Source organism: Coccinella septempunctata, chromosome 1 (assembly GCF_907165205.1).
Source record: "Coccinella septempunctata chromosome 1, icCocSept1.1, whole genome shotgun sequence".
In the NCBI taxonomy this organism is placed as follows: domain Eukaryota; kingdom Metazoa; phylum Arthropoda; class Insecta; order Coleoptera; family Coccinellidae; genus Coccinella; species Coccinella septempunctata.
In genome coordinates this window covers 53,503,731-53,529,726 of record NC_058189.1, presented here as the reverse complement: position 1 = coordinate 53,529,726, position 25,996 = coordinate 53,503,731, and the positions used below count along the sequence as shown (strand labels likewise).

General features: G+C 33.9%; 4 protein-coding genes and 1 non-coding gene across 6 annotated transcripts; 4 read left to right on the top strand and 1 right to left on the bottom strand.

Annotated features, from left to right (window-relative positions):
• Positions 1-3,923: 3,923 nt before the first annotated feature.
• Trnal-caa lies at positions 3,924-4,036 on the top strand. Its single transcript has 2 exons — positions 3,924-3,961; positions 3,992-4,036. It is a non-coding gene; the product is annotated as a tRNA-Leu (tRNA).
• Positions 4,037-7,671: 3,635 nt separating this feature from the next.
• LOC123311585 (ATP-dependent DNA helicase Q4) lies at positions 7,672-11,857 on the top strand. Its single transcript, XM_044895633.1, has one exon. The coding sequence runs from the start codon at positions 7,803-7,805 to the stop codon at positions 11,814-11,816; it is 4,014 nt and encodes a 1,337-aa protein (XP_044751568.1). The 5' UTR covers positions 7,672-7,802; the 3' UTR covers positions 11,817-11,857.
• Positions 11,858-12,310: 453 nt separating this feature from the next.
• On the top strand, positions 12,311-16,436 carry LOC123311578 (uridine-cytidine kinase-like 1). Its single transcript, XM_044895623.1, has 8 exons — positions 12,311-12,478; positions 12,860-12,999; positions 13,067-13,237; positions 13,304-13,581; positions 13,677-14,000; positions 14,057-14,312; positions 15,877-16,022; positions 16,083-16,436. Exons 1-8 carry the CDS (start codon positions 12,426-12,428, stop codon positions 16,386-16,388), a joined length of 1,674 nt encoding a protein of 557 aa, XP_044751558.1. The 5' UTR covers positions 12,311-12,425; the 3' UTR covers positions 16,389-16,436.
• Positions 16,437-16,957: 521 nt separating this feature from the next.
• LOC123321461 (sorting nexin-14-like) lies at positions 16,958-23,386 on the bottom strand. Of its 2 annotated transcripts, none has more exons than XM_044909079.1 (12): positions 23,100-23,386; positions 22,631-22,895; positions 22,141-22,517; positions 21,755-22,071; positions 20,995-21,275; positions 20,877-20,938; positions 20,611-20,821; positions 20,218-20,396; positions 18,097-18,369; positions 17,849-18,036; positions 17,275-17,436; positions 16,958-17,219 (listed from the first exon to the last, which is right to left on the bottom strand). In XM_044909079.1, the coding sequence occupies exons 1-12, from the start codon at positions 23,240-23,242 to the stop codon at positions 16,966-16,968; spliced, it is 2,712 nt and encodes a 903-aa protein (XP_044765014.1). In that variant the 5' UTR covers positions 23,243-23,386; the 3' UTR covers positions 16,958-16,965. The 2 variants fall into 2 exon arrangements, with proteins under 2 accessions (XP_044765014.1, XP_044765022.1); XM_044909087.1 differs by having other exon boundaries at positions 16,958-17,216.
• Positions 23,387-23,491: 105 nt separating this feature from the next.
• On the top strand, positions 23,492-25,996 carry LOC123320477 (pentatricopeptide repeat-containing protein 1, mitochondrial). Its single transcript, XM_044907811.1, has 4 exons — positions 23,492-25,042; positions 25,111-25,241; positions 25,377-25,551; positions 25,746-25,996. Exons 1-4 carry the CDS (start codon positions 23,537-23,539, stop codon positions 25,992-25,994), a joined length of 2,061 nt encoding a protein of 686 aa, XP_044763746.1. The 5' UTR covers positions 23,492-23,536; the 3' UTR covers positions 25,995-25,996.

The following is a 25,996-nucleotide window of genomic DNA, read 5'->3' as shown; positions in this document are numbered from 1 at the left end:
AATGTGCACTTCAATGTAACAATCATTATAGGGCCCCTGTATAGTGCTTTAAACACAGACTGGAGGTTGTACAGTGCTAGTATCTAACTTGAAATTATGTAATTCATTGAATCAAAGACAGTTTTTTCCTCTTAAATATGCTAGGAAAAATCAGTTAGTATTTTAAATTGCTCCCTCTTTGATGAAAGAAAATGTTATACATCGTCATGATTTTTTATGACTAAATAAATAAATAATAAAAGGTATATCAAGGTAAGCAACTTTCCTCTAGTATATGGACATCACAATTTTCCAAAACATGGTAGTACTGGAAGGAGTATACACAGGGTGAGTTTTCAACTCGTACAAATATTTTTACAGTAGATTCTTGAGGTCAAAAGAAACACTTTTTCCCTATACCTTTTTTTCTTATTCGTCCCTGATATAAAGATATATCCAGTTTATATCTTCATAATGAGCTATACCTCCTCTGGATGAACAAAATGCCCTGCAGAATAACAAGATGAATCTATGACACTACACGCATCTGTGGCTCTTTTCAACAGAGTTGCATTCAGCCGAAGCATCCAATTTTTCGAATATCACAGATATTTTTTATTTTCAAATTATTCGAAAATGGTGCATTAGATATACGAGAAAATATAAGAATACTTTTATTTCATAAAACGTTCAAATATTCATTAGATAGCATCCAAATTGGTTTCAACAGTTGGGTTCTTTGAATTTTTGCTATTTTCATGGTACGTAATGATAATAATAAGAAAAATGGAAAACTTGGGTGGAATCTAATGTTCGAAAATGATTCATCAAATAATGAAAAACTATATTCCGAAATTCATTTCGTTCGATAAAACCCTGTGTGAGAACCAAAAATATTATTTTTCAACAGCCTGTATCTTTTAAACCGAGCCGATTCGGAAAAAAATGGTGAAATAAAAACTCTTTATTTTGACCTCAAGAATCTACTGTTAAAATATTTGTACGAGTCACAGACTCACACTGTATATGCTTATAGCTTCAGTGAGGGCTCTCTGACGATGATTACATACAGATATCTTTTGCCATTCGATTTTAAATCCGAATTATTCCATTGAGCTGAATCAGATTCCTTCATTTTAGAATAAATTGAAGTTTATTAAGTAAATACAGGGTGATTCAAAACTCAAGGCGAAAATTAAGGGACATATAGAGACTGATATTCTTAATTGAACGTAAAAAAATGTTTGGCCGATGAGGCTTCGTTTCCTAGTTTTTTGACAATAATGTTTCTGTATGCAACCAACTGAATTTCATAAATTACCACCGCATGTTGGACGAAATGTTGTCGCCTGACAACAAAATTTCAATGGTAGATGGATTGGTCGGCGTGGTCACGTGCTATGGCCAGCGATTTCACCTGATTCGAATCCTTTGGATTATTTTGTATGGGGACATTTGAAACAACAAGTTTACGCAGTGGAAATTAATGATAAAGGACAATTAATAGAACGAATTATTGATGCAGTCGAATCCACTCAGAATAGGCAAAACATGCAATTAGAGTGCAATTCCTGCGTTGCCAAGCATGTATCGATGCTAATGGAGGCATTTTTGAACATTTGATTTAATTTTTTCTGTTTTTTTTATCAGCTATTAAAGTTTAAAATTTATGGCATGCAGAAATTTTGAACACTTATATATTGGAAACAAGACAATATCCAAAAATTTTATTATACTTTTTATCAAGAATAGTAGCCTGTATACGTTCCTCAATTTTTCGCCCTGTATACATATTTTCATCGACAAGAAATAAGTATTTGATACACGCAAGTGTAAATTGATAGACCCTGTAAGAATAGTCTAGAAAATAAGGATTGGCATTTAAAAGATTAAGACTTCATATATGTCAAATTTGGGATACGCTTTATGTATAACATTTTCCTACATCAAAAAATGCACAATTTAAAACACTATTCTGTCTGCCCGAGCATATTTACAACAAAAAAGCTGGTATACTTGATTAACTAAATTAATCTGCACTTTATATTGTCATGTCAACTCATTTATCGTATTTATCACATTTTGAATTGAAGAATAGTATAGTTAAAGGCCAGTACAATAAATATTTGAATGTTAAGTGTGTTATACTTACGAAATTAAATATTCCGTTCAGATTTTCATCCCAAAAAATCACAACGAATATATAAGTATGCTGTATGCTTCATCTATTGGCATATTACATGAAATATATTCTATGGATTTAATTAATTTGCAACTGTGTTACAGAGAATAGAGATAGAACCATCGGCCGTCGAAATGTTTTCATTTTGCAGATTACAATAATTATTTTAGGGTTTTGGAAACAGAAGGTTCGCATAATTTTAATAATAGGTAAGTTGGGAGACAATTTTAGAATGACTGAGAATTTTGAAATTTCATACCTTCTTTAGTAATAGAGCGGCAGATAATAGTCCAAATTCACTGCGATTTTAAAACTCTTCGGGAATTCAACAGAAAAAAGCATTCATCTCGAACGGTTTTCAAGATAATCTCTAGTTAAAACCATCATAACTCATAACCATGAAATTTGACTACGTCAAAAAGACCCACCGATGAATTTTGATGAATGATGTTTTGGGAAGTGCATAAATGCAATCTTCTTGAAATTTCTGATGGGATTTCTCTCCCAAGATCTGAAACAAGGGGGAATCGAGGATACAATTGAAAAATTGTTTGCAGAAATCGACTCTGCATTAGAACTTACACAGTCTCAGGTCTGAAACAATGTTGCCCAACAAATATTTTCGAAACAATGCCGTCCCTTAACAATAAATAAGTAAATAAAACAAATGTAAGTATTATTTATCTTCTGTTTCCCTTGTGTTGAATTGCTTTTTCAAAATACAGATTTCTACCATAGTGTTAGATCACAGTGAGTTGGATTTTTATCTCAATCTGCCTTTCCATACCACAGAATATCATGGGATTTCGAAATTGCGAGTGATTCTAATTATTGTCTTCTCAATTATTATTAAAATTTCGTGAACCTTCTGTTTCCAAAACTATAAATTAAATTCAAATGTCACTCAATCCTTATCTGAAACTAATCTAGATAAACACAAAACTATTTCAGGAGCGATAAGGATCATCAGTGCCATAAATTATTGCCGGAGATCTACTTCTAGAATACATCAAACTTTGAAGGTGCGTTTCCAAGTTTCTTGCTAATTATCCACAAATGTAACATTTTCGAGAATAAACTTCGTCAGGATTCACCTACATACCGACAGAATACCAGACTTTACGGAACGCCGTTTTTCATGTACTATCTTTGAGAATTCAATACTGAGTATTAAATACTCAATGCTGTAGAAAAATGTAGAAAAGTTCTAGAGTTTTAATTTTAAATTAGGTACCTACCCAACTTTTCATGTAGGAGCTTAACTTCCTTCTACAAGGTGTTAAGTTTTTTTAATGGTCATTTTCGGCTTATTTCTCGAAAATGACGGACATTCGGTTGAAATGATAACCCTGTATTGTTGCTATAAGAAAAAAAACACGAAACTAACTGCTAACTGCGTTGATGATTGGCCAGTATTTATTTTTGTGAATGGCAATCAGAAAATATGCAGAACCAGCAGAATGGTTCATTGCTACCGTTTATCCAACGATGAGCAATCATCTAGATGCGATAAAAGTTTAATTATATGCTGATGTTTTATTCGAGAGTACCATTGCAATAATGAGCAACAATTTTTTTTCTCTGGTGAATTCGCTGAGATTTCACCTATCACGCTGAACGGACCAAATATAAGACATAATTAAATTTATACATTATTATGAGATTTTATTTCTATTGCGTATAATTCAAAAAAACTGCATAAAAGTTAGACTTTTAAACCTGAGTTGCCGCCTTATCCCTCTAAATGATACACATTGCCAATGTCAGGATGGCCGAGCGGTCTAAGGCGCCAGACTCAAGGTTACTTGCCTGTTCTACAGGTTTCGGGCGTTCTGGTCCTCTCTGAGGGCGTGGGTTCGAATCCCACTTCTGACAGAACTTTTTTAATTTTTTTTATATAAACGGAAAATTCATATCGGTAGAAATTCTAACGGAAGCTTTTTTTGTAAAATTGTGTTCCAAAAAAATAGCGACCATGATTCGGCTTTTGCTTTTCTCACCAACTTTTTTGTTGAAGGCGACTTATTGCATATGTATGCCCAAATTGACATGATTGCTTCTTTTTCATCACTTAATCCACGGTTAAAACGATCTAGTCTAGATCTGCACCATCTCACACTCTTCTTTTCGAGCTCAAGCCAAGTCCAGTCAAGTTCTGAGTAATCCACCAAGAATAAAGCTCACTGGCTGTCAAATGTTCAAAAAATCATTGCTTGCTAGGTAGCCTAAAAAGGAGTACATACCTACATCATAATCATAGATTAAGGTAGTGTAGATAGGAAACTCTCACAATATTTTGAAACATTGTTCACCGCGACCTCTGGTGGACTGGGGTGAAGCTTGAGTAGATCTGGTTTTGAAAAAAAAGCTGTGTGTTGTCAAACAAAAAGAACGAGTATAATTTCTGTGTTTTCAGTATATTCTCCATACATTGCAGGAAATTCGAGTTGTCCATGTGAACGCAAGAAAACTACTTGACAATTTATTAGTATCAAATAATATAAACACCAATGTACTGGTATTTAGTTCAGATGAAATATCAGTAGTTTAGTATTTTTATGATACGAATAAATCACCGCAGTAGTATTCTCATTCGCATAATTTTCAAAGTGAAAAACCGATTAATGCAAAGGAAAAAATAAGGATAATATGGCATTCTTTATTGTATTATTTTATTAATTGCATGGATCAACAAGCAATAAAATATACTCTATAAAGGTTTATTCTTTCGTTTATACCAGGACTCCAGTCTTAAATTCGAACCATTTTAGTAGGTATAGGAAAGTTTTTCCTGATAAGCTATTTCACAGTCGCCACAATCGTAACTTTCACGTAGAATTACGCCTTCTTCAGCACGGGAATGAATTTTTTTTTCTAATCGGATATCCGGAAATATAGTTTGATATTTTCCCTTTTGATATTTACTCTTTCCGATACCTTATTGATCAATAGTTGAAAAATATTAAAATTAAGTCATTTCATAAGTGAGTAAAATTGGTAGTATCGTTCGTTACAACTCCAATGTATCGAATGTTAACAAGTCCATTTGAAAATGCATAATTCAATAGGTAAAAATAAAACAGTTGACTAAAAATGTTCTTCGCATTACCTGAAGGGGATGAAAAAACCTCACAAAATCATGGGAATAATAACTCGCTGCCTAAACTAGGATATATAAAATATTTTCAAACATTTCAATTCAAAAAGATTAATCTTCAAAATTTCAAATGACAGAACACAAATCTCTCCTTGTCCTGTGAATGAAGTTGAAGGTTGAAGGAAATCTACTTTTTCCAGCGTCATCTATTAATTGTATATTGAAAGAAACACCCATTAATTCACCCCAGGTTAAGAGAGGGCGCAAAAAAACGGTTTCGTCTCGTAGTATGAAAGTTTCCAATCTACATAACTCTAATCTATGATCATAATATAATGAATAGAATGAAAAATTGTTGAAATTCTCGCGGTTTCAGGGGAGGTAATAGAATCTTTTGGTGTGTTGCTTATATGCTTTGTTATTTTTTTTTTAATTACCCCCCAAGCCAATTGGCTGGAAATGCCCCTGCTGCTCCATCTAGTCGAAGTTCCTGTGTTGTAGTATCAAAAAGAACAGCCAAGCTAACGGATCCTCAATTGAGGCAGAGTTTCAGCACGGAGATTTAGATAAGGAAAGGTTGGTTCTAAATTTCCATGTTCTATTTCAATGGTCATTAGCGCGCTGAGATCCAGGTAGATAACTGGGAGACGACGACATGCGTCACGGCGCGCGTCACGCCCCATAACTTGCATATGCTTTCGGTGCTAGTGATCCCTCTGCCACCAATTTATACATGACATTTGTCTGAGGCTTCAGCGGCATATTTCTCATGTAATACCAGATGGTTGGACAGCGGAGTATGATGAAGTGCCGAAAAGTTATGTCTATGTGTGAATTATGAATTCGATGGAAAATCGTTCGTTATACGGGGATTTTATTCTTCCCTCCTCATACGACGTATGCAAGCAAACTTAAATGGAATATGAATCATTCACAGAAACGTTTGTTCTGTGGAAAATGTCCCCCTGCTGATACCAAAATATTATATGATTTTTATCGGGCTATTTCTATCATTTTGTATTATTCTATATGCCAGTGTCGGATTAACCGGTACGCGCTTATTAGTACGCTTGAGCGTAGGGCCCCGAGGTACATAGGGCCCACGATCGTATCAAAATTTTTTCAGAAAGAAAATTCGTTCTGCAAGTGAAAATGAAAAACAAAAATGTTGGCCTCTTCAGAATAACGTAAGTTGTCACAGTCACACGAAATGCAGCCAGACCTAAAGCAAAATTCAGCTGTCAGTAAAATATAACATCAAATAAAAGGTTCCGCATATTCTCTCTAATAAAGCAATAAAGTTTTCGGCATCCCTTTGAAATCTAGGTACATCTTGGCCATATTCATTCAATAACCCTAAGGAATAGTGTTTTTGGTGAGGAACTAGTATTTATTCTGCGTTCTACTTGCATGTTTCTTAAGATAATACAATATTTATTGTGGAAAACTGAACAGTGGTGAAATAAATGAACAACATCTTTGGACCTCTAATCCGAGTAATAATATATTCTATCTGAACTATAAAAGTAAGCTATTCTTGAAATCCCGTTCTTCCATATTGTTTTAATTCCAGGCTTCTCTGATATTTCATAAATAATGTTTTGGGAAGCATTAGGCACCCCTCCTTCAGGGTAGTAGTTGCCTAAACGATGAACCGAATGATCTGATAGGAGTAGCCTGATAAATTTTCCACAAAATTAATATTATTATACCGCTTCATATAAGAATGCTCGAATGTTGTTTTTACTGATTAGAATTATTGGAGCCGTGAAAACTTACCATAACTTATGGTAGTATCGATCTCGATCTCGATATAAGACAAATGGCAGATTTTGTTAATAGTGATATTTTTTGAATGCTTGGAAAAAAGGCCTGTTTTGCAAAAGGAGAATGGCTGCAGTAGTAGAGCCAAATACAGGGTGAGTCTTTGACTCGTACAAATATTTTAACAGTAGATTCTCGACGTAAAAAGAAACACTTTTTTTCCGAATCGGCTCGGTTTAAAAGATAGAGGCTGTTGAAAAACCATCAAAAATGTTATTTTTAGTTCTTTCACAAACTGTTTTATCGAATTACATCCACACATAACAAAACATATTCAATTTCGTAAAATTCGAATATGTTAACCCAACAAACCTGAAACACAGCTTCAAAGAATTCCATTCCTGCAAACATCCGTTTATGTATGATCTCAAAGTGAAACCTACTTGACGCAATTGTATATTTGGCCACCAGGTGGCTTGAAAATGAACACTGGTGAGCAGTGATTCTATGTTCTGAAAATATCGGAATTCTGAAAATATTATGGACATCCCTGAGTACGCATCCCTCTAAACGCATAGAGGAACCAGTAAAAAAGAGTAAGAATTAATATTTTTTGCTCGTAGTTAATTTGTCTTGACGTCATCCGAAACCGCGCAACAGCTGTTAACCTTAGATTATTTATTTTAACCTTCAAACAAAAATATTTGAAATTTTAAAGAAATATAACAAAATGTGTGCATATTTTACATTAAGTGAGTTTTAATTATTTATTGGGTTATAATGGAATTGATAGATCAATCGGAAAAATCACTATACGATAAATGTAAATATGAAGTTAAAGTTTGGGAGCATAAGTTTAAGAAGACAAATGGAAGACTTCCGTCCAGATTAGACATCAAAGAAGCAGATTCTAAAGTTAGGAATGCGTATAAAACATATTTTAGACTCAAAACAGCTGCCTTGGAAAGAAGTTTCATGGGGATCGATGGATTTTGTTCAGATGAGGAGCAACCTATTTGTGACACTCAACAAGCAGATCCAGTTAGTAAGACTGACGAACATTGTGATATGAAGAAAAATTGTCTGCCTGATTCCACTTGGGGTAAGCACCTCAATAAAAAGCCATTGGAAAAGAGCCATTCAGAACCGTTGAAACCGGCTGCTAATTTGAATCAAAAATTTGTTAGTAAACTCTCAGTTGGTTCTAAACTCGTTAAGAGAAATCCAAGAAAATCTCTCTCACAAAATAAACATACTACAACAAGTTCACAAGAAAAACAAAATCTTAATATAACTAGCACTTCCGTTCCTATTTGTCGTTCCTACTCAGAACCAGTTCAAGTAGAAACAAATTCTGTGGATCTCAGTTCAGAGATAAGTCATCCTCAACTCAATACACAAAGGGTAAAAATTGTACCTGCGAATAAGGTTGCACCCACATCTATAAATATTATTAATGATTTGATGGACAGAAAAGTAGGAACAACTCCCAAACTAAGAAATGTTGATGTTAAATGGCTTGAAAGGGTTGAAATTAATACTGAAGTTCACAACAAAAATGAGACCCAAGTAACCAAAATTGATTCCATAAGTGATGAAGATATAATTGATAATTCTGATGATGATTCAAATTGTTCAAGTCACGTAGCTAAGAGATTTAAATATAGCAATAATGTTACTCCTAACTTCCAGAAATTCATTAAACATAATATTATTTCTGATAAACTAGCTGCAGCAACAAGTGTAGCAAATTGTGCTTCTAGCACACAAACTTCAGAGCTCTCTCAATTGTCCACTGTACCATCTGCAGAAAATTCCATTTCCAGTGTTTCACAAAAAGGAATGGGAACAAAAGATTTGTCCACTAAATCATCACAAGAAAATGAAAACGATTCTAATAAGATTGAATCAGGTGGATGTAGTAGTTATAATAATAGAAATAAAGAAATTGATGAACACGAGAATGAGGCATTGACTAGTTTGAAAAAGAAGAAAAATTTAAATGAGAACTTTGTGCGGGTAAATCTAAAGAAGAAAATTTACGCTAGAGGCAAAAAAACAATGAACTTTTCTACATACAAAAAAAATTTGTGGAAGAGCAGGAAAAAGTTTATGGAACAAATGGAAGAAGGAAGTGACTCATCTAAAAAGAAGTTCGCTAAACTTATGCCTCTGGAGGACTATGCTTCGGATGAGGAAAATAATTTATTGGAGACTCTGAATGAAGCATCTGGAGAAGTTGCTTCCTATGACCCTCCTTCATCAACAGATTTGATAACGCCTGTTTGTGAAGAAGAAGATGAAGATGACCTGCCATTAGCTGTATTAAAACAAACCTTGCCAACATCTTCCCAGAAAGAAATCAAGAGCACATCAAGTAAACCACAACTGAATACCGCTAAGCGAAAATCAACCAATATAAGAGTTTCACAGAAAAAAACAGGCAGAAATCAGCAAATAAATTCAAATTCCAAAAAGTTGAAGAAAAAAGATGAGAATGAAGATAATCTGATTGAAACCTATGATGATACAATGGAAATAGAAACAGAAAACAAAGTAATTGCACAATCAAATCAGCACAATTTTAATGATGATGATGATTTTAATTTATTATTGGAAACTATCAGAGTAGAAAATATGCTAGATATGAAAGGAGTATATCCATTGTATTCACCTGAAGATGATGGATCTTTGATTGAGACTCCAGCAGAGGTATTCAATGCTTTAAGATTATTTGGGCATAAATCATTCCGGGAAGGTCAAGAAAGAGCAGTGATGAGAATTTTATCAGGAAAGTCCACATTAGTGACTTCCAGCACTGGCTCTGGAAAATCCCTATGTTATCAACTACCTGCCTACTTATTCAGGCAAAAATACCGTTGTATTTCTCTAGTCATTTCACCTCTTATCTCATTGATGGAAGATCAAATAAAATGTATGCCAGGACCGTTGAATGCTGTCTGCTTGCATGGAAATCAAACAAAAACTCAACGTGATATAATTATAAAGGCTTTAACAGATGGCGATGTGAGTATTTTAATGGTTTCACCAGAATCAATACTGTCGTGTGATTACTCGTCTGGTTTTGGTTCTATTCTCTCACGTATACCTCCTATAGCTTTTGCTTGTTTAGACGAAGCTCACTGTTTATCTCAGTGGTCTCATAACTTCAGACCAAGTTATCTAGTAGTGTGCCAAATATTACAAGAAAAACTTGGTATTAAAACAATACTTGGACTCACAGCCACAGCTACTCAATGTACGAGAGACAGTTTAATTAATCAACTACAAATACCTGATGGAGAAAGAGGGGTTATTAGAGATATTCCTATCCCATCGAATTTAATATTAACTGTATCAAGAGATATGAATAGAGAGCAGGCTCTTCTGGAGTTACTACTGTCCAAACCATTTGTGGATTTCACAAGTATAATTATTTATTGCTTGAGACGGAATGATTGTGAGAAAGTAGCATCTTTTCTCAGAGCGTCCTTAAAGGATTATGTTCCTCCCAGTAATTCAAAGAAAAGGAAACGTATCAGCTCTCAAGTGGAAGCTTATCATGCTGGATTATCTGGAGCAAAACGTAAAACCATCCAGAATGCATTTACTTCTGGGGATTTAAGGATAGTAGTTGCCACTGTTGCCTTCGGTATGGGTATAAACAAAGCGGATATACGATCTGTTATTCACTTCAATATGCCAGCTAATTTTGAGAGTTACGTGCAAGAAATCGGTAGAGCTGGTCGTGACCGACTCCCAGCTCATTGTCACATATTTCTCGACAGACAACATGGCGATGTTTACGAACTTCGACGACATATATATGGCAATAGCGTTGACCGCCACATCATAAGAAAACTTTTAAGGAAAGTCTTCATCCCTTGTAAGTGTGAAGGCACTTGTTTGAAACATGAAATTATGTTCTCTGTGAATTCTACAGTCAACACATTGGATATACCAGAAGAAGTGATTTCTACCCTTCTGTGTTATTTGGAATTACACGAAAGGAAATACATTAAAGTTTTGAAGCAGTCCTATGGGAAATGTAAAGTGGTTTCATATGGTGGGGGTGCTTTGATACATAAAACAGCCCTCACATGTGAGCCATTAAAACAAGCACTCCATCTGAATGAAAATCAGTTGGATAATTCCAACTCGATAGAATTTTCTATAATGAAAGTTTCGAAAGTTTTAAATTATGATACAGGTATATGCAAACAAATCTTGAAAAATTTGGAATGGACCACTATCAACGGCCAGCCTAAACGCTCAGCTCTCAATGTTGAGTTTTCTGATTTAAGCTTTCATTTACTCTCCCCTGGGAACTTACCTGATGAAGATTTGGATGAAGTTTTAGATACTCTATATAACAAAGTTCTAAACCAAGAAAATGTTGCCTATGCACAATTGATTGATATTGATCAAACTTTATCGAAAGTAGCATTGCCTACATGTAAAAATCTGAATGGAATAGAAGAGAAAAGTGATATATTGAAAAAAGATATACGAGAATATTTCGAATCTAAAAAAAATATAGGAACCGTCCAGATTCCAGAAATAACCGAGGAAGAAAGAAATGCAATTATTCGAGATATAAAATTGATAGTTGATAGATATGGGGATGAAAATTTTACAGGACGATCTATTGCAAGAATATTTCACGGTATTGCAAGTCCTAACTTTCAACCTCGAGTATGGGGAAGGACAAAATTTTGGAGAAGTCACTTGAAAGTTCATTTCAATACCATTTGCAAAATTGCAACTAGTGAATTGATCAGGATTCATGCATAATCAATTTTATCTCCAATCTTCCAATAAATTTTATTTTCATATTGATGTTTTTTTTTTCTGTTTGCTGCATGTTTAGTACCGCTTATCGTTTGCCAACTTGTTAGTTGTTAGTTGGCAGATTGATAGGTTCGTGTAAGATGTCTAAAAACACATCTTAGGTGCGTGTAATGACCAACAACACTAGCACCGAAAGAATATTATACAAACATGAAGTACGTTTTCGCCCTTTACCGGGGTACCTATTTTTGAATTTCAGAAAAGTAAGGATTGAGTAAACTACCGATCTACGATGGGAGATACTACCAATAGTGCGGTCTGCGCGATTCAAAAGCGCATTCACCAAAAAGATATATACTTTGCTTAGGCTAAGCTATGGAGGGTAGAGTCCATAGGCTAAGCACAAGCACATCTTCTTGAACTAAGCACTTATGATCTGTGCTCATAACCCTAAACTACGTACACCATAGACGTCTCTATGACGTACACTTTTTTAGGTTAAGTAATAACAAGCTGCTCATTAATCGGAGACAACCTGATCTAATATAAATATTTAAACAAAATTCAATAATTTTAAACAAATATCTATAAAAGAGAGAAAATTTTCCAATTATGGCTGCTAAAATGAATGTTCTGGAGCCTCTGTCGTCGGCTAGTTCTGAAAGGTATTCCTTTTATTCTTCAGTTATTAGTACATGAAACAATCTATAGAGAATAGAAGTCCTTTGGAAATTCAAACGTTTTAACTCTTTAATATAAATATATATATATATACACAACTGAGGCTACGATCGGAATTAATTTTCGGGATGAATGTTGACGATTTCTTCACGTTTTTTCGAGTTCTTGAGTGGAAAAATTTCAATATCAAATTCATTAGCATCTAAAATAAGGGTGACCTTAAGTTTATTAAGATTTTCGTCAAAAATAGTTATATGTGTTTATTCTGTTTTATACTAGATGTTGGCTTTTTGATTCCAACTGTTTCATAATTCTTTTTGATCTTCCAAATTCAGTATCATCTCATGCAATTTGAATGATTGTAGTGATGATGGAATAGAAGTACAATCTGATTGTATTGAAGTATTTGCTGAGGGAGAATTAGATGAAGAAAACAGTCCTGATATATACAATCATCCTGCTTTTCAGTCAGCTGTTTCTTATCACCCTAGGCCTCCTTCCACTGGTGAGTATTAATTGTAATTATTCTTTATTATTTATCCGCGTAAATATGTGTTTGCTGTTATTTTCAGGTTCCCAAAAATCACCTAAATGCAGAAGACAGAGAACTACTTCATTAAATCAGTCTTCAAATAAGGGGTCTAATGAATCAGTGATAAGAACCTCTCATCGAACCATTTATACTGCAGGAAGACCACCTTGGTATAATAGTGAAGGTCAAAAAGTTGAACCTTTTGTCATTGGTGTGTACCACCAATATGAATATTTTAGATATCATTTATTATTTATCAAATAATTATGGTTTTTAGGTATATGTGGAGGCAGTGCTTCTGGCAAAACAACAGTTGCTGAAAAAATCATTGAATCTCTTGGGGTTTCTTGGGTCACACTGTTAAGTATGGATTCATTCTACAAAGTGCTAACGCCTAAGCAGCACGAGGAATCACACAGAAATGAATATAATTTTGATCATCCAGAGGCATTCGATTTCGAAATCTTAATTGAAACTTTATCAAAATTAAAGGAAGGTAGAAAAGTTGAAGTTCCTATTTATAATTTCGTTACACATTCTCGTGAATCAAGAACTGTAAGTATGAACAAGCATAACTAATTGTTTCAAATGGGGGTGTAAATCATCATTTTGTATCATTTTTGTATTTCAATCCTTGTGATATATTTCAGAAAACAATGTATGGAGCAAATGTCATAATTTTTGAGGGTATTTTAGCATTTTACAATAAAGAAGTGAGAGACATGCTGGATATGAAAATTTTCGTCGATACTGATGCTGACATAAGGTTAGCGAGGAGGCTAAAGAGAGATATTGCTCAACGTGGTAGAGATTTGGAGGGCGTTTTGAAACAGTATAACGGCATGGTGCAACCATCTTTCAATCATTATATAGCACCTCTTATGGTCCATGCTGATATCATTGTACCTAGAGGAGGAGAAAATGAAGTGGCTATTCAATTGATTGTACAGCATGTTCACACTCAACTACAATCGGTGAGTTCTTTGCAAGAAGAACAGTATTATTTCCCTTCTTTCTGTGATTTTTTTAGAGAGGTTTAAAAATCCGGGAAGAATTAGCCCAATCACATGCCTTTAGTGGTCAGCCTCTACCAGACACAGTGAAACTATTGCCAACAACGCCACAAATTAGAGGTCTGCATACATTCATCAGAAATAAAGACACTGCCAGGGATGAATTTATCTTCTACAGTAAACGATTAATAAGACTTGTCTTGGAATATACATTATCCTTGATGAAATTCAATACAACAATAGTGGATACCCCACAGGGTTTCACTTACGAAGGTCAGTGGAATTTGGGAAATTTCTTACAATATACACTGCGCAAAAAAATTAACACACATTCTGAAAATCTCAATTTTAATAAAAGTTACCTCTACATTGACTTTATAAATTATTTTTTATGTTCTCTTGGGAAGGTTTTGAAAGAAACAAGACACATTTAATGGAAGAAAAATTCAGGATTTCACCGAATCTTATGTGAAAGAAGAGAAATGAACAGTTTTCAAAATACTGAAATGCTGATAAGTGATTTAATACTTGGTATTTCCACCCCTTGCGTTAATTACAGCTCGGCAACGACGATTCATACTCAAAATGAGTGATCTTAAAATGTTCTGATCTAATCCTTCCCAGATTTCTCCGAGTTGGATTCCTAAGTCATTAAGAGTAGCTGGATGATTTTCTGAACTTCTCAGCATTCTATTGAGGTTGTCCCAAACCTGCTCAATCGGATTGAGATCTGGACTTCTTGCTGACCATTCCATTCGAGAGACTTCAACCTCTTCAAGGTACTCTTGAACGATGCGCGCACGATGGGGTCTGGCATTATCGTCCATAAAAATGAAATTTTCACCAATGTATGGGGCAAATGGCACTACATGCTCTTCAAGAATGTTCCTTATATACTTATCAGCATTCATAGCTCCATTATCAACGACCACTAAGTCTGTGCAAGCAGCCAAAGATATTCCACCCCATACCATAATCGATCCTCCCCCGAAACCAGTAATATTCAGGAAATTGCACTGAGCATATCTTTCATGTGGACGTCTGTACACAATGGTAGAGGCAGCATCTAGACTCATCTGTGAAGAGAACTCTTTCCCAATCGGCCTCTTCCCAATGGATATGCTCTCTCGCAAAATCCAAACGCGCCCTTCGATGGGCTGAGGTAAGAGCTGGGCCTCTTGCCGCGACACGAGGCCTTAAATCATATTCTCTGAGGCGATTCTCTATTGTCTGAGTGCTAATTTGCACCTCATGAGTTTGCTCAAGCTGAATTTGAAGGAGGCGAGCGGTTGCAAACCGTTGTCCCAACGAAGAAACTCTCAAGTAACGTTCTTGAATGGCAGTTGTTACCCGTGGTCTACCCTGTCCTGGTCTTCGGACATTCATACCTGTCTCCCTGAATCGCTGCAACATTCTGGACACACTTGTATGGGAAACTCCAAACCTTTCTGCAATTCTTGTGTATGTCCACCCTTCTTCTCGCAAAACTACCGCTTGGGCACATTCCTCTTGGGTCAAATTGCGTGTTTCGCGTTGCATAGCGATCGAGTGAGGAAAATCAAACGAAAGAAAAACTATTGATCACTAGAATTGATCGAGAACAACTGATTTTAGAATGGAGCCAATACATTCAAAATCTGATAATATCATCTTTTTTTATTCCTGCTGGGAAAAAACATCTGAATTGAAGAAAACCGTTTAAAGTGGATAACATATGCATGCATAATTCTGATAAAAATAATTATCATTGAGAAAACCTTCAGTTGTAGAATAAATTTGAGATTTCCATAATGTGCGTTAATTTTTTTGCGCAGTGTATTTCGAATCTCCATTTTAGGAAAGAGAATGGCAACTGATAAAATTTGTGGTGTGTCCATTTTGAGAGCCGGTGAAACGATGGAACAAGCTGTATGTGATGTTTGTAAGGATATAAGAATTGGAAAGATTCTCATCCAAACAAACCTCCAAACAGGAGAACCTGAGGTTAGTGAGATGAACGAATTGTTTAAACAAAATTTCTGAAAATTATTTTTTTAATTTCAGCTGTATTACCTAAGACTTCCCAAAGATATAAAAGACTATAAGGTTATTTTAATGGATGCCACAGTAGCTACAGGCGCAGCAGCTATGATGGCAATCAGAGTTTTACTCGATCATGACGTACAACAAAGCAACATTATTATAGTATCGTTGTTAATGGCAGAATCTGGAGTTCATTCTATAGCATATGCCTTTCCAGATGTTCAGATCGTTACAACAGCCATCGATCCTGAAATTAATGAAAAGTTCTATGTCTTGCCAGGTATTGGTAACTTTGGTGATCGTTATTTTGGCACAGAGTACGATTAAATGAATTAGCGTGTGTGATTTTAATAAAATTTTATTTTATATGTGTAATCAAGGTTTTTCTGTTCTATGGTATCCCCACGCTATTGCCAGTATCCTGTGTATCATTTATATGCAGCAAAATACATTCCTAATTGTACAGGGTTGTTCGAAAGCAGAGTCGTGCATAAACAATGAGAAGCGAAATTTTTCAAATTGGATGCTGCTGTATCATAAACAAAAAACTTGACACCTCGATTTTCCGACTTGATGATAAGAAAATATGGAAAATCGCTCTGTCCCGTCAATTTCATTCGAGGGGGAACAACTTTTCCCCATTTTTCATCCCCGTAACTTCAACCCTTAACGGAGGTGAGCCCTCTTGATTTTTAATAGGGATGAGTGGTTTTGCGATTTTAATCATTATCAGACATATCAGAGAGGAATGGCAAAATTTCTAAAAAAAAATTCCTACCTTAGTAATACTGAAGCCAGTTTTTTTTCATTATATTAATTCAAGGATACATAAAAAATCTCTCATTTTAAACAAAATAAAATATCACATTCGAAATACTAAATAAATAAAATTTCCATTGAAGATCTATTTTTTAGTGAGTAAAATATTTGGATACATTTCCAAAAGTAGAATATCCAGAAGCTGATAAGCTAATTGTTTGTTGAATAACGGATTTTGTATCACTTCCCAAAAGCTAACTACTCCATTTGAAAAGTTTTTACCCAGTAAATTGTAAGGAAATTCGTTAAAAATACGCGTCATAACCTTCAAGGCTTCCTCTTTATGTTTTTCCGATTCTATCAATGTTGCTGGGGATTCCAGATCTTCAAAAATCACTTCTAAAATTAGAACATTAGCTTCCACCAGTACTCAACAGCTGTGAAATAATCTCACCTTGTAAACATGTTACTAGATATTCCAAGTGCTGCTGACAAAACCAAGCCAGCTTCTTCTGAATAAAGATGCACCAAATATACTCTAACGTGTCACCAACCATGTTACACGTTGCAACATAAAATCTTAAAACTATTAATGGAACATTCAAAATGTGTTTAGCTGAAAAACAAACAATAAATATTTATATAAGTCAAACAAAAAAGTATTGAAGATGAGATTATGAATGTAGTTTCTAGTTTCCTACTTTTTCCTTGATATATTAAGAATATTTCTGAAAATGTCGTTCTTGGGTTTTACTGCAAAATTTGAGAGCTCCTGAGGTATATGCTAAATTGAGAATTTTTCATTTTATTCCCTAGCAATACAATTCCCATTATATTTCACACAAGTTTACGTACGGTTACTTTACAACTAATAACTGAAACCAAGTTAATTAATTTTTTTTTTAAATATTATAATAATAGGACCCTGAAGATTACTCCCTTTTTAGCTAGTGTTAAATTAAAAATGGAAAGAAAAATTAGTTTCATTGAAAATTATCATTCAGTAAGATCAGCTTGAAAAAATTTACCTATATAAAAAAGACATTCCAAAATGTTGAGTGGATTAACACTACTAGTTGTGTTCCTCCTGGATTTATTGAACAGTATTTTGAAATTATCATTGAAAACAGAGTTATGGAATGTTTTTGAAGGAATATCTTGAGACATTGCATTTAAAGGATCTACCTCATCACCAACCTCTAGAGTTGAGAACTTTCTGAAAAATAAATTGATCCGTATTGCCGAATAAAGAAATGCCAAACATTATTAAGATTACCCTGATTTCTCATTTCCTGTAGATGACATGAATACATTCATGAAATTATCCAAATGCTGCCCCTTTTCTTTACGAAGTTTCTGAGTAACTGACTGATAAATATTACTCAGATCTTGTACAGGTGCTCCACATGTTGATAAGTACAGAGAAAAATCATCTTCAGTTGTGAGGAATGTATATAATAAATCGCTTCCCCTTAGTGTGTTATTTTGTAGAATTTTCTGAAGAAACTTCTCATAACCAGCCATCCTTGTGCCAATATCTGAACCAGCTCTAAATTTTATATAAAAATGTGCATATGACAAAATATAAGATGTTGAAAATTGTAGTGGATAACCAAGAGGAAACTTTTTGCACTTGAATGAAATTTTCAAAATTGTTATACAGGGTGGGCAAAATTGGTGATACCTGAATTACAACTTTTTCAACCCAATGAGATAGAGGAAAATGCATGGCACATTACGGTCGTCTTTTTTTGAGAAACTAATAATGCCATCACCTGCATTACTCTATCTTCTTTTGTTTTCGAGTTATAGGTCAAAAATAAAATTTCAACTTTGGTCATTATCTCCGTTTCTATTTAATCTAGGATGTTGAAATGAATACATTATACAGACACTTTTTCGATAGTAATCCAGTGGCGTACTATGATTTTTTCCAACAGGTATATTTGCTGAGCTATAACATAAAGATGTATTTTTCTTATGAAAAGAGTAGTTTAAAATGACTTAGAAAGACTGAGGGTGGTGTATAATATATTTCTGAAATGGTAAAAAAATGGCGATTCTTTCTAAGTCATTTTAAACTACTGTTTTCATAAGAAAAACACAACTTTATATTATAGCTCCGCAAAAAAACCTGTAGGAAAAAATCATAGTACGCCACTGGATTGCTATCAAAAAAGTGTCTGTATTGTGTCTTCATTTCAACATCCTAGCCCAAACAGAAACGGAGATAATGACCAAAGTTGAAATGGCCCAAATTTAAATTTTAGCCTATAACTCGAAAACAAAAGAAGATAGAGGAATGCAGTTGATGGCATTATTAGTTTCTCGAAAAAAGACGACATGAATGGTACATTCATTTTTCTCTATCCGTTACGTTAAAAAGTTGTAGTTCAGGTATCACCAATTTTGCCCACCCTGTACATATAATAAGGAAAACCCGATGTTTGCATATTACACACAGACAAAATATGGTCCTCATGATACTTAATGGCTTGATTTCAAAAAATACAGGGGACTCATTTCTTATAGGTGTATGATTTTTTTTTGTAGTCCATTTGAGCGGAAATGGGCTGTTGCAACTTCCTGATGTTGTGTAGCATTAATTTTCACATGTTTAACAAGCATTTAGATGCCCACCAACTCGAACAAGTGTGTTGGGGAAACAAAGTTTTAACCTTTATCAGTACAGGGTGGGCAAAATTCGTTGTCTACTGAGAGGATCTCAAGAACTATAGCAGCTAGAAGAAAATGGATGACACATTTCCGAGCTCTTTTTTATGACTAATCCAAATATGAAAACAGAATCGGCCTATCATTTGTAGATTTCGAGTTATAAACAAAAAGTGAGATTTTGACGATTCCGAAAAGTTCTCATAACTTTTTTGTCTTTGAAGTTACAGATCTGAAACTTGAACCTTCTTAGGCACTTTCATACATAGAATCTACTGACAAAAGATTTTTTTCCAATTAAAAAATAACAATTTCAATAAAAATTTGCATTTAAAAAATGAAAGTTCACCTAATGATTAGAAATGAAAAAATATTTTGAGCTCATCAGTGGATTCTACGTAAAAAAGTGCCTGTAAAAGGTTCAAGTTTCAGATTTGTAACTTCAAAGACAAAAAAGTTATGAGAACTTTAGGAAATTGTCAAACTCAAAAACGAAGTATCGTAGGAGGCTGTGGTTTTCACCATTCTTTGTTTCCCCGAAAAAGAGCTCGGAAATGTGTCATCCGTTTTCTTCTAGCTGCTATAGTTCTCGAGATCCTCTCAGTAGACAACGAATTTTGCCCAGCCTGTACTGATAAAGGTTTTATTACCCTTTATATAGTTGGTATTGCATGGATGCAAATTATCCGCTTCAATTTTTGAGCAGTGTATTTTCAATACTTACTTTCTTGCAGGTAGTGGAGAATCTGTTATTTCATTCTCACCATGAAATTCAACCAATTTTGCTTTCAGAGTAAAAAAGTCCTGATCTTTTCTGAGAACCACTCTAGATGTTTCTGCTTCATTATTAGCTGAAGAGGGCCTTTTCACATTCACATGGAAGTAGATTACCTTATTCAGAGACTGAAAACATCGATATTTATGAATAAGACAAAATAAAAGAAACCTAAAAGTAAATTGATGGCGAATTGAAAGTTATCTGATTGTTGTTATCTGATTAATATTTGAAAGGAACATGAATATTCAGATAAATAATTATGTTACCAAATTACTACTACGACTACCAAACCAAGAATCATCAATATGTTCAATTATTTCCATGTTGTCAAGAACTTACTACATACGAAGAGATTGAAATTGTCCAAGTACTTATATCTCTGAATATATTATAGCAGATAGGAGAAATAATCTCTCCAACACTATCAAAACTTTGTTTTTCAGGTAGTACTCTTGATCCTTCTACAGGAGATGAATTCATGAAAGCTGATTTCAACTTTCTGAGACCGCCTAATCGAGGTGTTAGGGGTGCAGTTCCCTGCTTATTGTTTCTGGAATGGGAAAAATTAAAAAAATGTATTTTCAATGTATAGTTATAGATTTTACTCATTATATTGAGCCCTATTGAATTGCGAGGATGATTTCATTCCGCACAGATATTTATAAAACTGAAAAAAAGCAAGAATATTAAAAGGGAAAATTTCAGATTAGGCAACAAACTAACCTCATTACTTTTATAAAATAAAGGCAGCCAATTCTCCTCCAAATTATTGAAGACTACCTTATATGCTTCCATTAATGGTGCTGAAATTTTCAATTTGGCAATGCTATGTATGCCATCTTTGAGGAGATCCTTCATCTCTTGGGAAATACTATTGTTGCATTTTATGAAATTTGAACTTTCTAAGCAAAAGTATTCATTGTAAATGGCAAGGGCGCTTCCATAAAGTTCATCCAAAGTTTTTTTGCTGTGATCGGGCGTCATTAAGATGTTGCTGAATTGATCTGAATTGGAAAATAGAGGATTTATTTAGAAACTGCCTTTTCTACTTAAATGGGGAAATGTATTCCTATTAACTTTTCGGAGTTTTTGGTTTTAAATTTCAAAATCCCCAACAAAATGTTCTTGGGCACAAAAAAATTGTATGATAAGTTTTTGTGATACAGGGTGTCAACGATGAGTGGAGCTTTAGGCTCAGAATTTGTAACAATTTCGAGGTTCCAACATCAAAGAAGGTGTTTTGGAAATTGTTAAAAATTCTTAGGTGAAAGCTTAACTTTGCATCAAAACACCCTGTAACTAGGCATACGATTTTTTCGTAGCTACTCATGGACACTTTTGCCAGGGATCTTGAAATCTAATAACACCAAAAATTGAGGAGATTTAACTGAAAGCCGTCATTTTCATTCAAATATCATTCAGTGAAAGAGGTTGAGCACTTGTTGTCTACCAAATTGTGGATTGAAAATGAATTACTACTCACCAACATCCAAGCAGAACTTCAGCAAATGAACTTGATCCTCATCCTTCAGAAATTGTATGAAAGTATAGAGCAATTCAGTATTTTCTTTCACCTCATTCAAATCCCTGTAGAAAAGTGATTTTTTCTGATCTACAGGACATTCGAAATTTTGTAGGTAATATACTTGGGTGGTGTATTCTTTAAGTTTTGAATGCTTTGGTTTGTAATTTGCACCCATCACAATCATGGAATTGATAATATTTGGATTAAAAGCAGTATCCATCACTGGAAGCAGAACCCAGCCTGCAATGAGCTCTTGAAAAAGAGTAGATGAATTCCTACAACATTTAAGGTTCATTTTCACTGTTGGAATTCAGTTTTTGAAATGAGCTTGCAGATAAATCTACCTGCACTGGAAATATTTCGGAGGCAAAATAATTGGCAAGAGAGAGGCAGCAAGTTCTCGAAGGTATACAAGTTCGTTACTCCTATTTGTAACTGCTCCATGCAATTTATTTCCCCAATATTCAATTGCCACATCATTTATGTTCCTTTTCTTTAGTTTTGCTATATCTTCTATATATATGACGTCATCTACATGCTTTACAATGCAAGGTAAAATTTTTCTAGACATTAATGTTGCCAAATCAATCTCTATTATTCTTCTGATTACAATAGCAGTTGAATATTTTAGAGCGTATCGTAACTCATGTATAAAACTTTCATCTTTGGTTAAATGGCCATACCATGACGATACAAACATGTCCAAGAGTTTTGAATAAAACTAGAAAAAAGAAAGAATGTTGATTTCAAACAAATCATTGCTATCATTCTTCTGAAATACAGTGTATTCCTTGTGTGAAAAATTTGAAATAACAAATTCTAATAAGATTTCACCTTCTCAATCGCTTTATTAAGCTGATCATCAATTAACAAATCATTCCATGGCGCTACAAGGAAATCTTGGCGATGCCTATCACAAGAAGGATTATGACATACTGTACAAGATCTTCCATTTTTCTTGGATGCTGAAATATGGCCTTTATAAAAATATACCAGGCGAAGTAAACTTGATGATGCAAATCCTTGTAATTTAATGAATGCATAGCATATTACCAAACCTATCACATAAGCACTCAAGAGAAAACATGTCAGTGAGTAACTGCAAAAAAAGTATTGGGTAAGACTTCATGTGTTGAGTCATTGTAGAAGTATGACTCCTATAACTGTGGTTGAATTAATCAAACCTTTTACAGTTTTCTGAGCACTAAAACCAATGTATCTTGGAAAAACAAGAACCTAGCACAGTTCATTTCGTTTAAGTTTTGTGTTATTCGATGCAAATTTATCTAATTTTTTTACCCACCTCAATACCAAGGAAGAAGTTGCTAGTATTATGAATAAAATAATCGCCCCATCTTTAGAAAAGCGATCCTTTCTCAAAATTCTGATTGTTTCAGTGAAATCTTGATGGATTGTTTTAATCATATTGTATCTCTGGCTTCTCATATAAACCTTAACTGAATCATCAAAGCTCAGAATAGACACATACGCTTTTATTAAAGGATATATAATTCAGATTTGAAACATCCATTCTGTTGATTTGTTTGATCAACAAATTTGACATTTTGATAACAAAACAAATAAAATCAGCTGATCGTGACAGATCGATATCATAACCTACTTTGTCATTACATAGAGTTCTTTTTCTTTGTTCCTCTTTGACCGCTGTTTGTTTTGTGGTCAGCAGTCTATGGTCCTAATAAATAACCTAACAAATTGTTGATAATAAATGTTTTGTGTATGAAAATCCATTTTTTGCATTATTTATATATCATACTATCCGTCTCTTTTATCGAATACTACAATTTTTTATTGAACCATTTAGCATTTCAAATGTTTTTGAGAACTTTGAAAAGGCAAGAAAGATGTTTGAAACTAATGATTGTTATGCAAAAGGCAAACAGTGCATCAATTTCTTCTTTGAAGAATGCCCCAGCTGCTTTTAAGCAAAAAGAAAATGAATCACCAATTCTAAGGACTCCTTCAGAGACGACTGCATCTCCAACTTTAGCAGCCACCTCTGAAGCAGATTTCTTAGTGAAATTAAAGAATGATCCGGATAAGTTTGGTTCCTCGACAAATAATGATATTCTGGACGAAGGTGATTTAAAGGAAGAAAAATTTATTGGGCAAAGAACACCACGTTCTAAAAAACTCTCAACGAAGCAATATGCTGACATGATAAAAAAATATATTAGCAGTGGCAATTTGAAGCAAGCTATTAATGTAGTAGAGATAAAAATGATCAAGGAAGATCAAGTTAAACCTGAAAACTATATATACAATTTATTAATTGGTGCTTGTGGTAGACAAGGACTTCTTAAAAAAGCCTTTTCTCTTTATAATGATATGAAAAGAAGAGGATTAAAAGTAACTGGTGGAACATACACAGCTCTATTTAATGCTTGTGCTAATAGTCCGTCTGCAGCTGATGGTTTGAAAAGTGCCAAGCATTTGAGAAATATAATGGTTGAAAAAATGTATGAACCAAATGATACTAATTACAATGCTATGATAAAAGCATTTGGAAGGTGTGGTTGTCTTTCCACAGCATTTGCAATTGTAGATGAAATGATAACTAAGAAAATGATCATTACCAGTGATACCTTGAATTTCTTACTGCAAGCATGCATACAGGATAAAAATTCAGGCTTTAGACATGCTTTGCTGGTTTGGAGAAAAATGATAAAATTAAAAATCAAACCATCTATATATACATACAATCTGATGCTTCATACAATTAGAGATTGCAATTTAGGAGATCTTGAAGTTACTCAAAATGTGATATCCCAAATCGTTAATGAGAAAATTCAAATTGGAAGTGAAACTAATAAATTACTTTTGAATGGAACTGACCAAAAGCTATTATTATCAACAGAAAAAGATTTAGTTCCCTCAACAGAAAATCCGATTCAAAATTCATCTCTGAATGACCTTAGTTATCCAAATTTAATGGCCAAAACACCCAAACTTGGAAACTTGATTTCTCTGTGTGAGGTTGTGAAACCTGAGGATAAGTTGTTACTGGTTGGAGGAATGAATTCTTATTTAAATGATATGAAGGAAAATGATTGCACGCCAGATATTAAAACATATACTTTACTTCTGGATGTCATACCAAGTTCATTAGCTGCAGAAAATCAGCTCCTTTTACACATGAAAAAATCTGGTATCAAAATAGATGTAGACTTTTTCAATATGTTGATGAAAAAAAGAATTATGCGCCAAGATTATGATAATGCAAAGGTAAAAAATTATTATTTAGTTCAAAATGTCGATAGTTGTTAATTTGTTCTAAAAATTGGATATTTTAGGGAGTTCTGAAGCTTATGGAAAAACTTTCACTTCGACCAAATTTATTTACTTATGGAGTACTTGCCCTTTGCTGTAGAACTGAACTAGAGGCTTTACAGTTTCTAGACGAAATGAAAAGTTGTAAATATAGGTAATTTATTATTATCCTTTTTTTTTTCAAGGTTGAACGATAAAATTTGAAAATATCTTAGGAAGATAATTTTTGTTATATGTATTTATATAAGTACTTATCAGATGAATTCTTATTGAGATAGTTTCTCTATAGGTTGAATGCAGAAATTTTGGGATCATTACTACACCAGGCTTGTTATTCTAAAAATTTTATGTATGTTATGAAAGTTATGCAAATATGCATTGAAGAAAATGTCAAGCCTAATAAGAAATTTATTGATCATTTGGATGAGTTGAAGAAGGAATGTAGGAGGATGATCAATAATAAGGTAAGTTGGTTATAACTATTGAGTGAATATTTCAAAAATGTATAATACAATTCGATCCCCCAATGATAGTTATGAGTGAGATAAAATTCAAAGCTCGCAAATATGCCGATTTTATTTCATAGGGAAAGTTCTTATCACATTCATGATAATAATTTCTGAGAACATATATTGGTTCATTTTTAATTTACTTTCAGAATGACCGAGTGGGACAATCAAAAGCTTTCCAAAGAGGATTTCAGCTGTTCAGGTTACGATATAAAAAATGGTTGAGTGAAGTCAAAATGGATAAAATGGAAGAAAAGAACCCTTTGGAACAATTTGAGGAAGATGCAGATCCAAATGCAGATAAATATTTTGTTGACAAAAATAAATCTTCACACTTTAAACCTAGGCGAGCAACCAAACCGAGTAAAATGGATACACCAAATAAAATAGCAACTTGAAA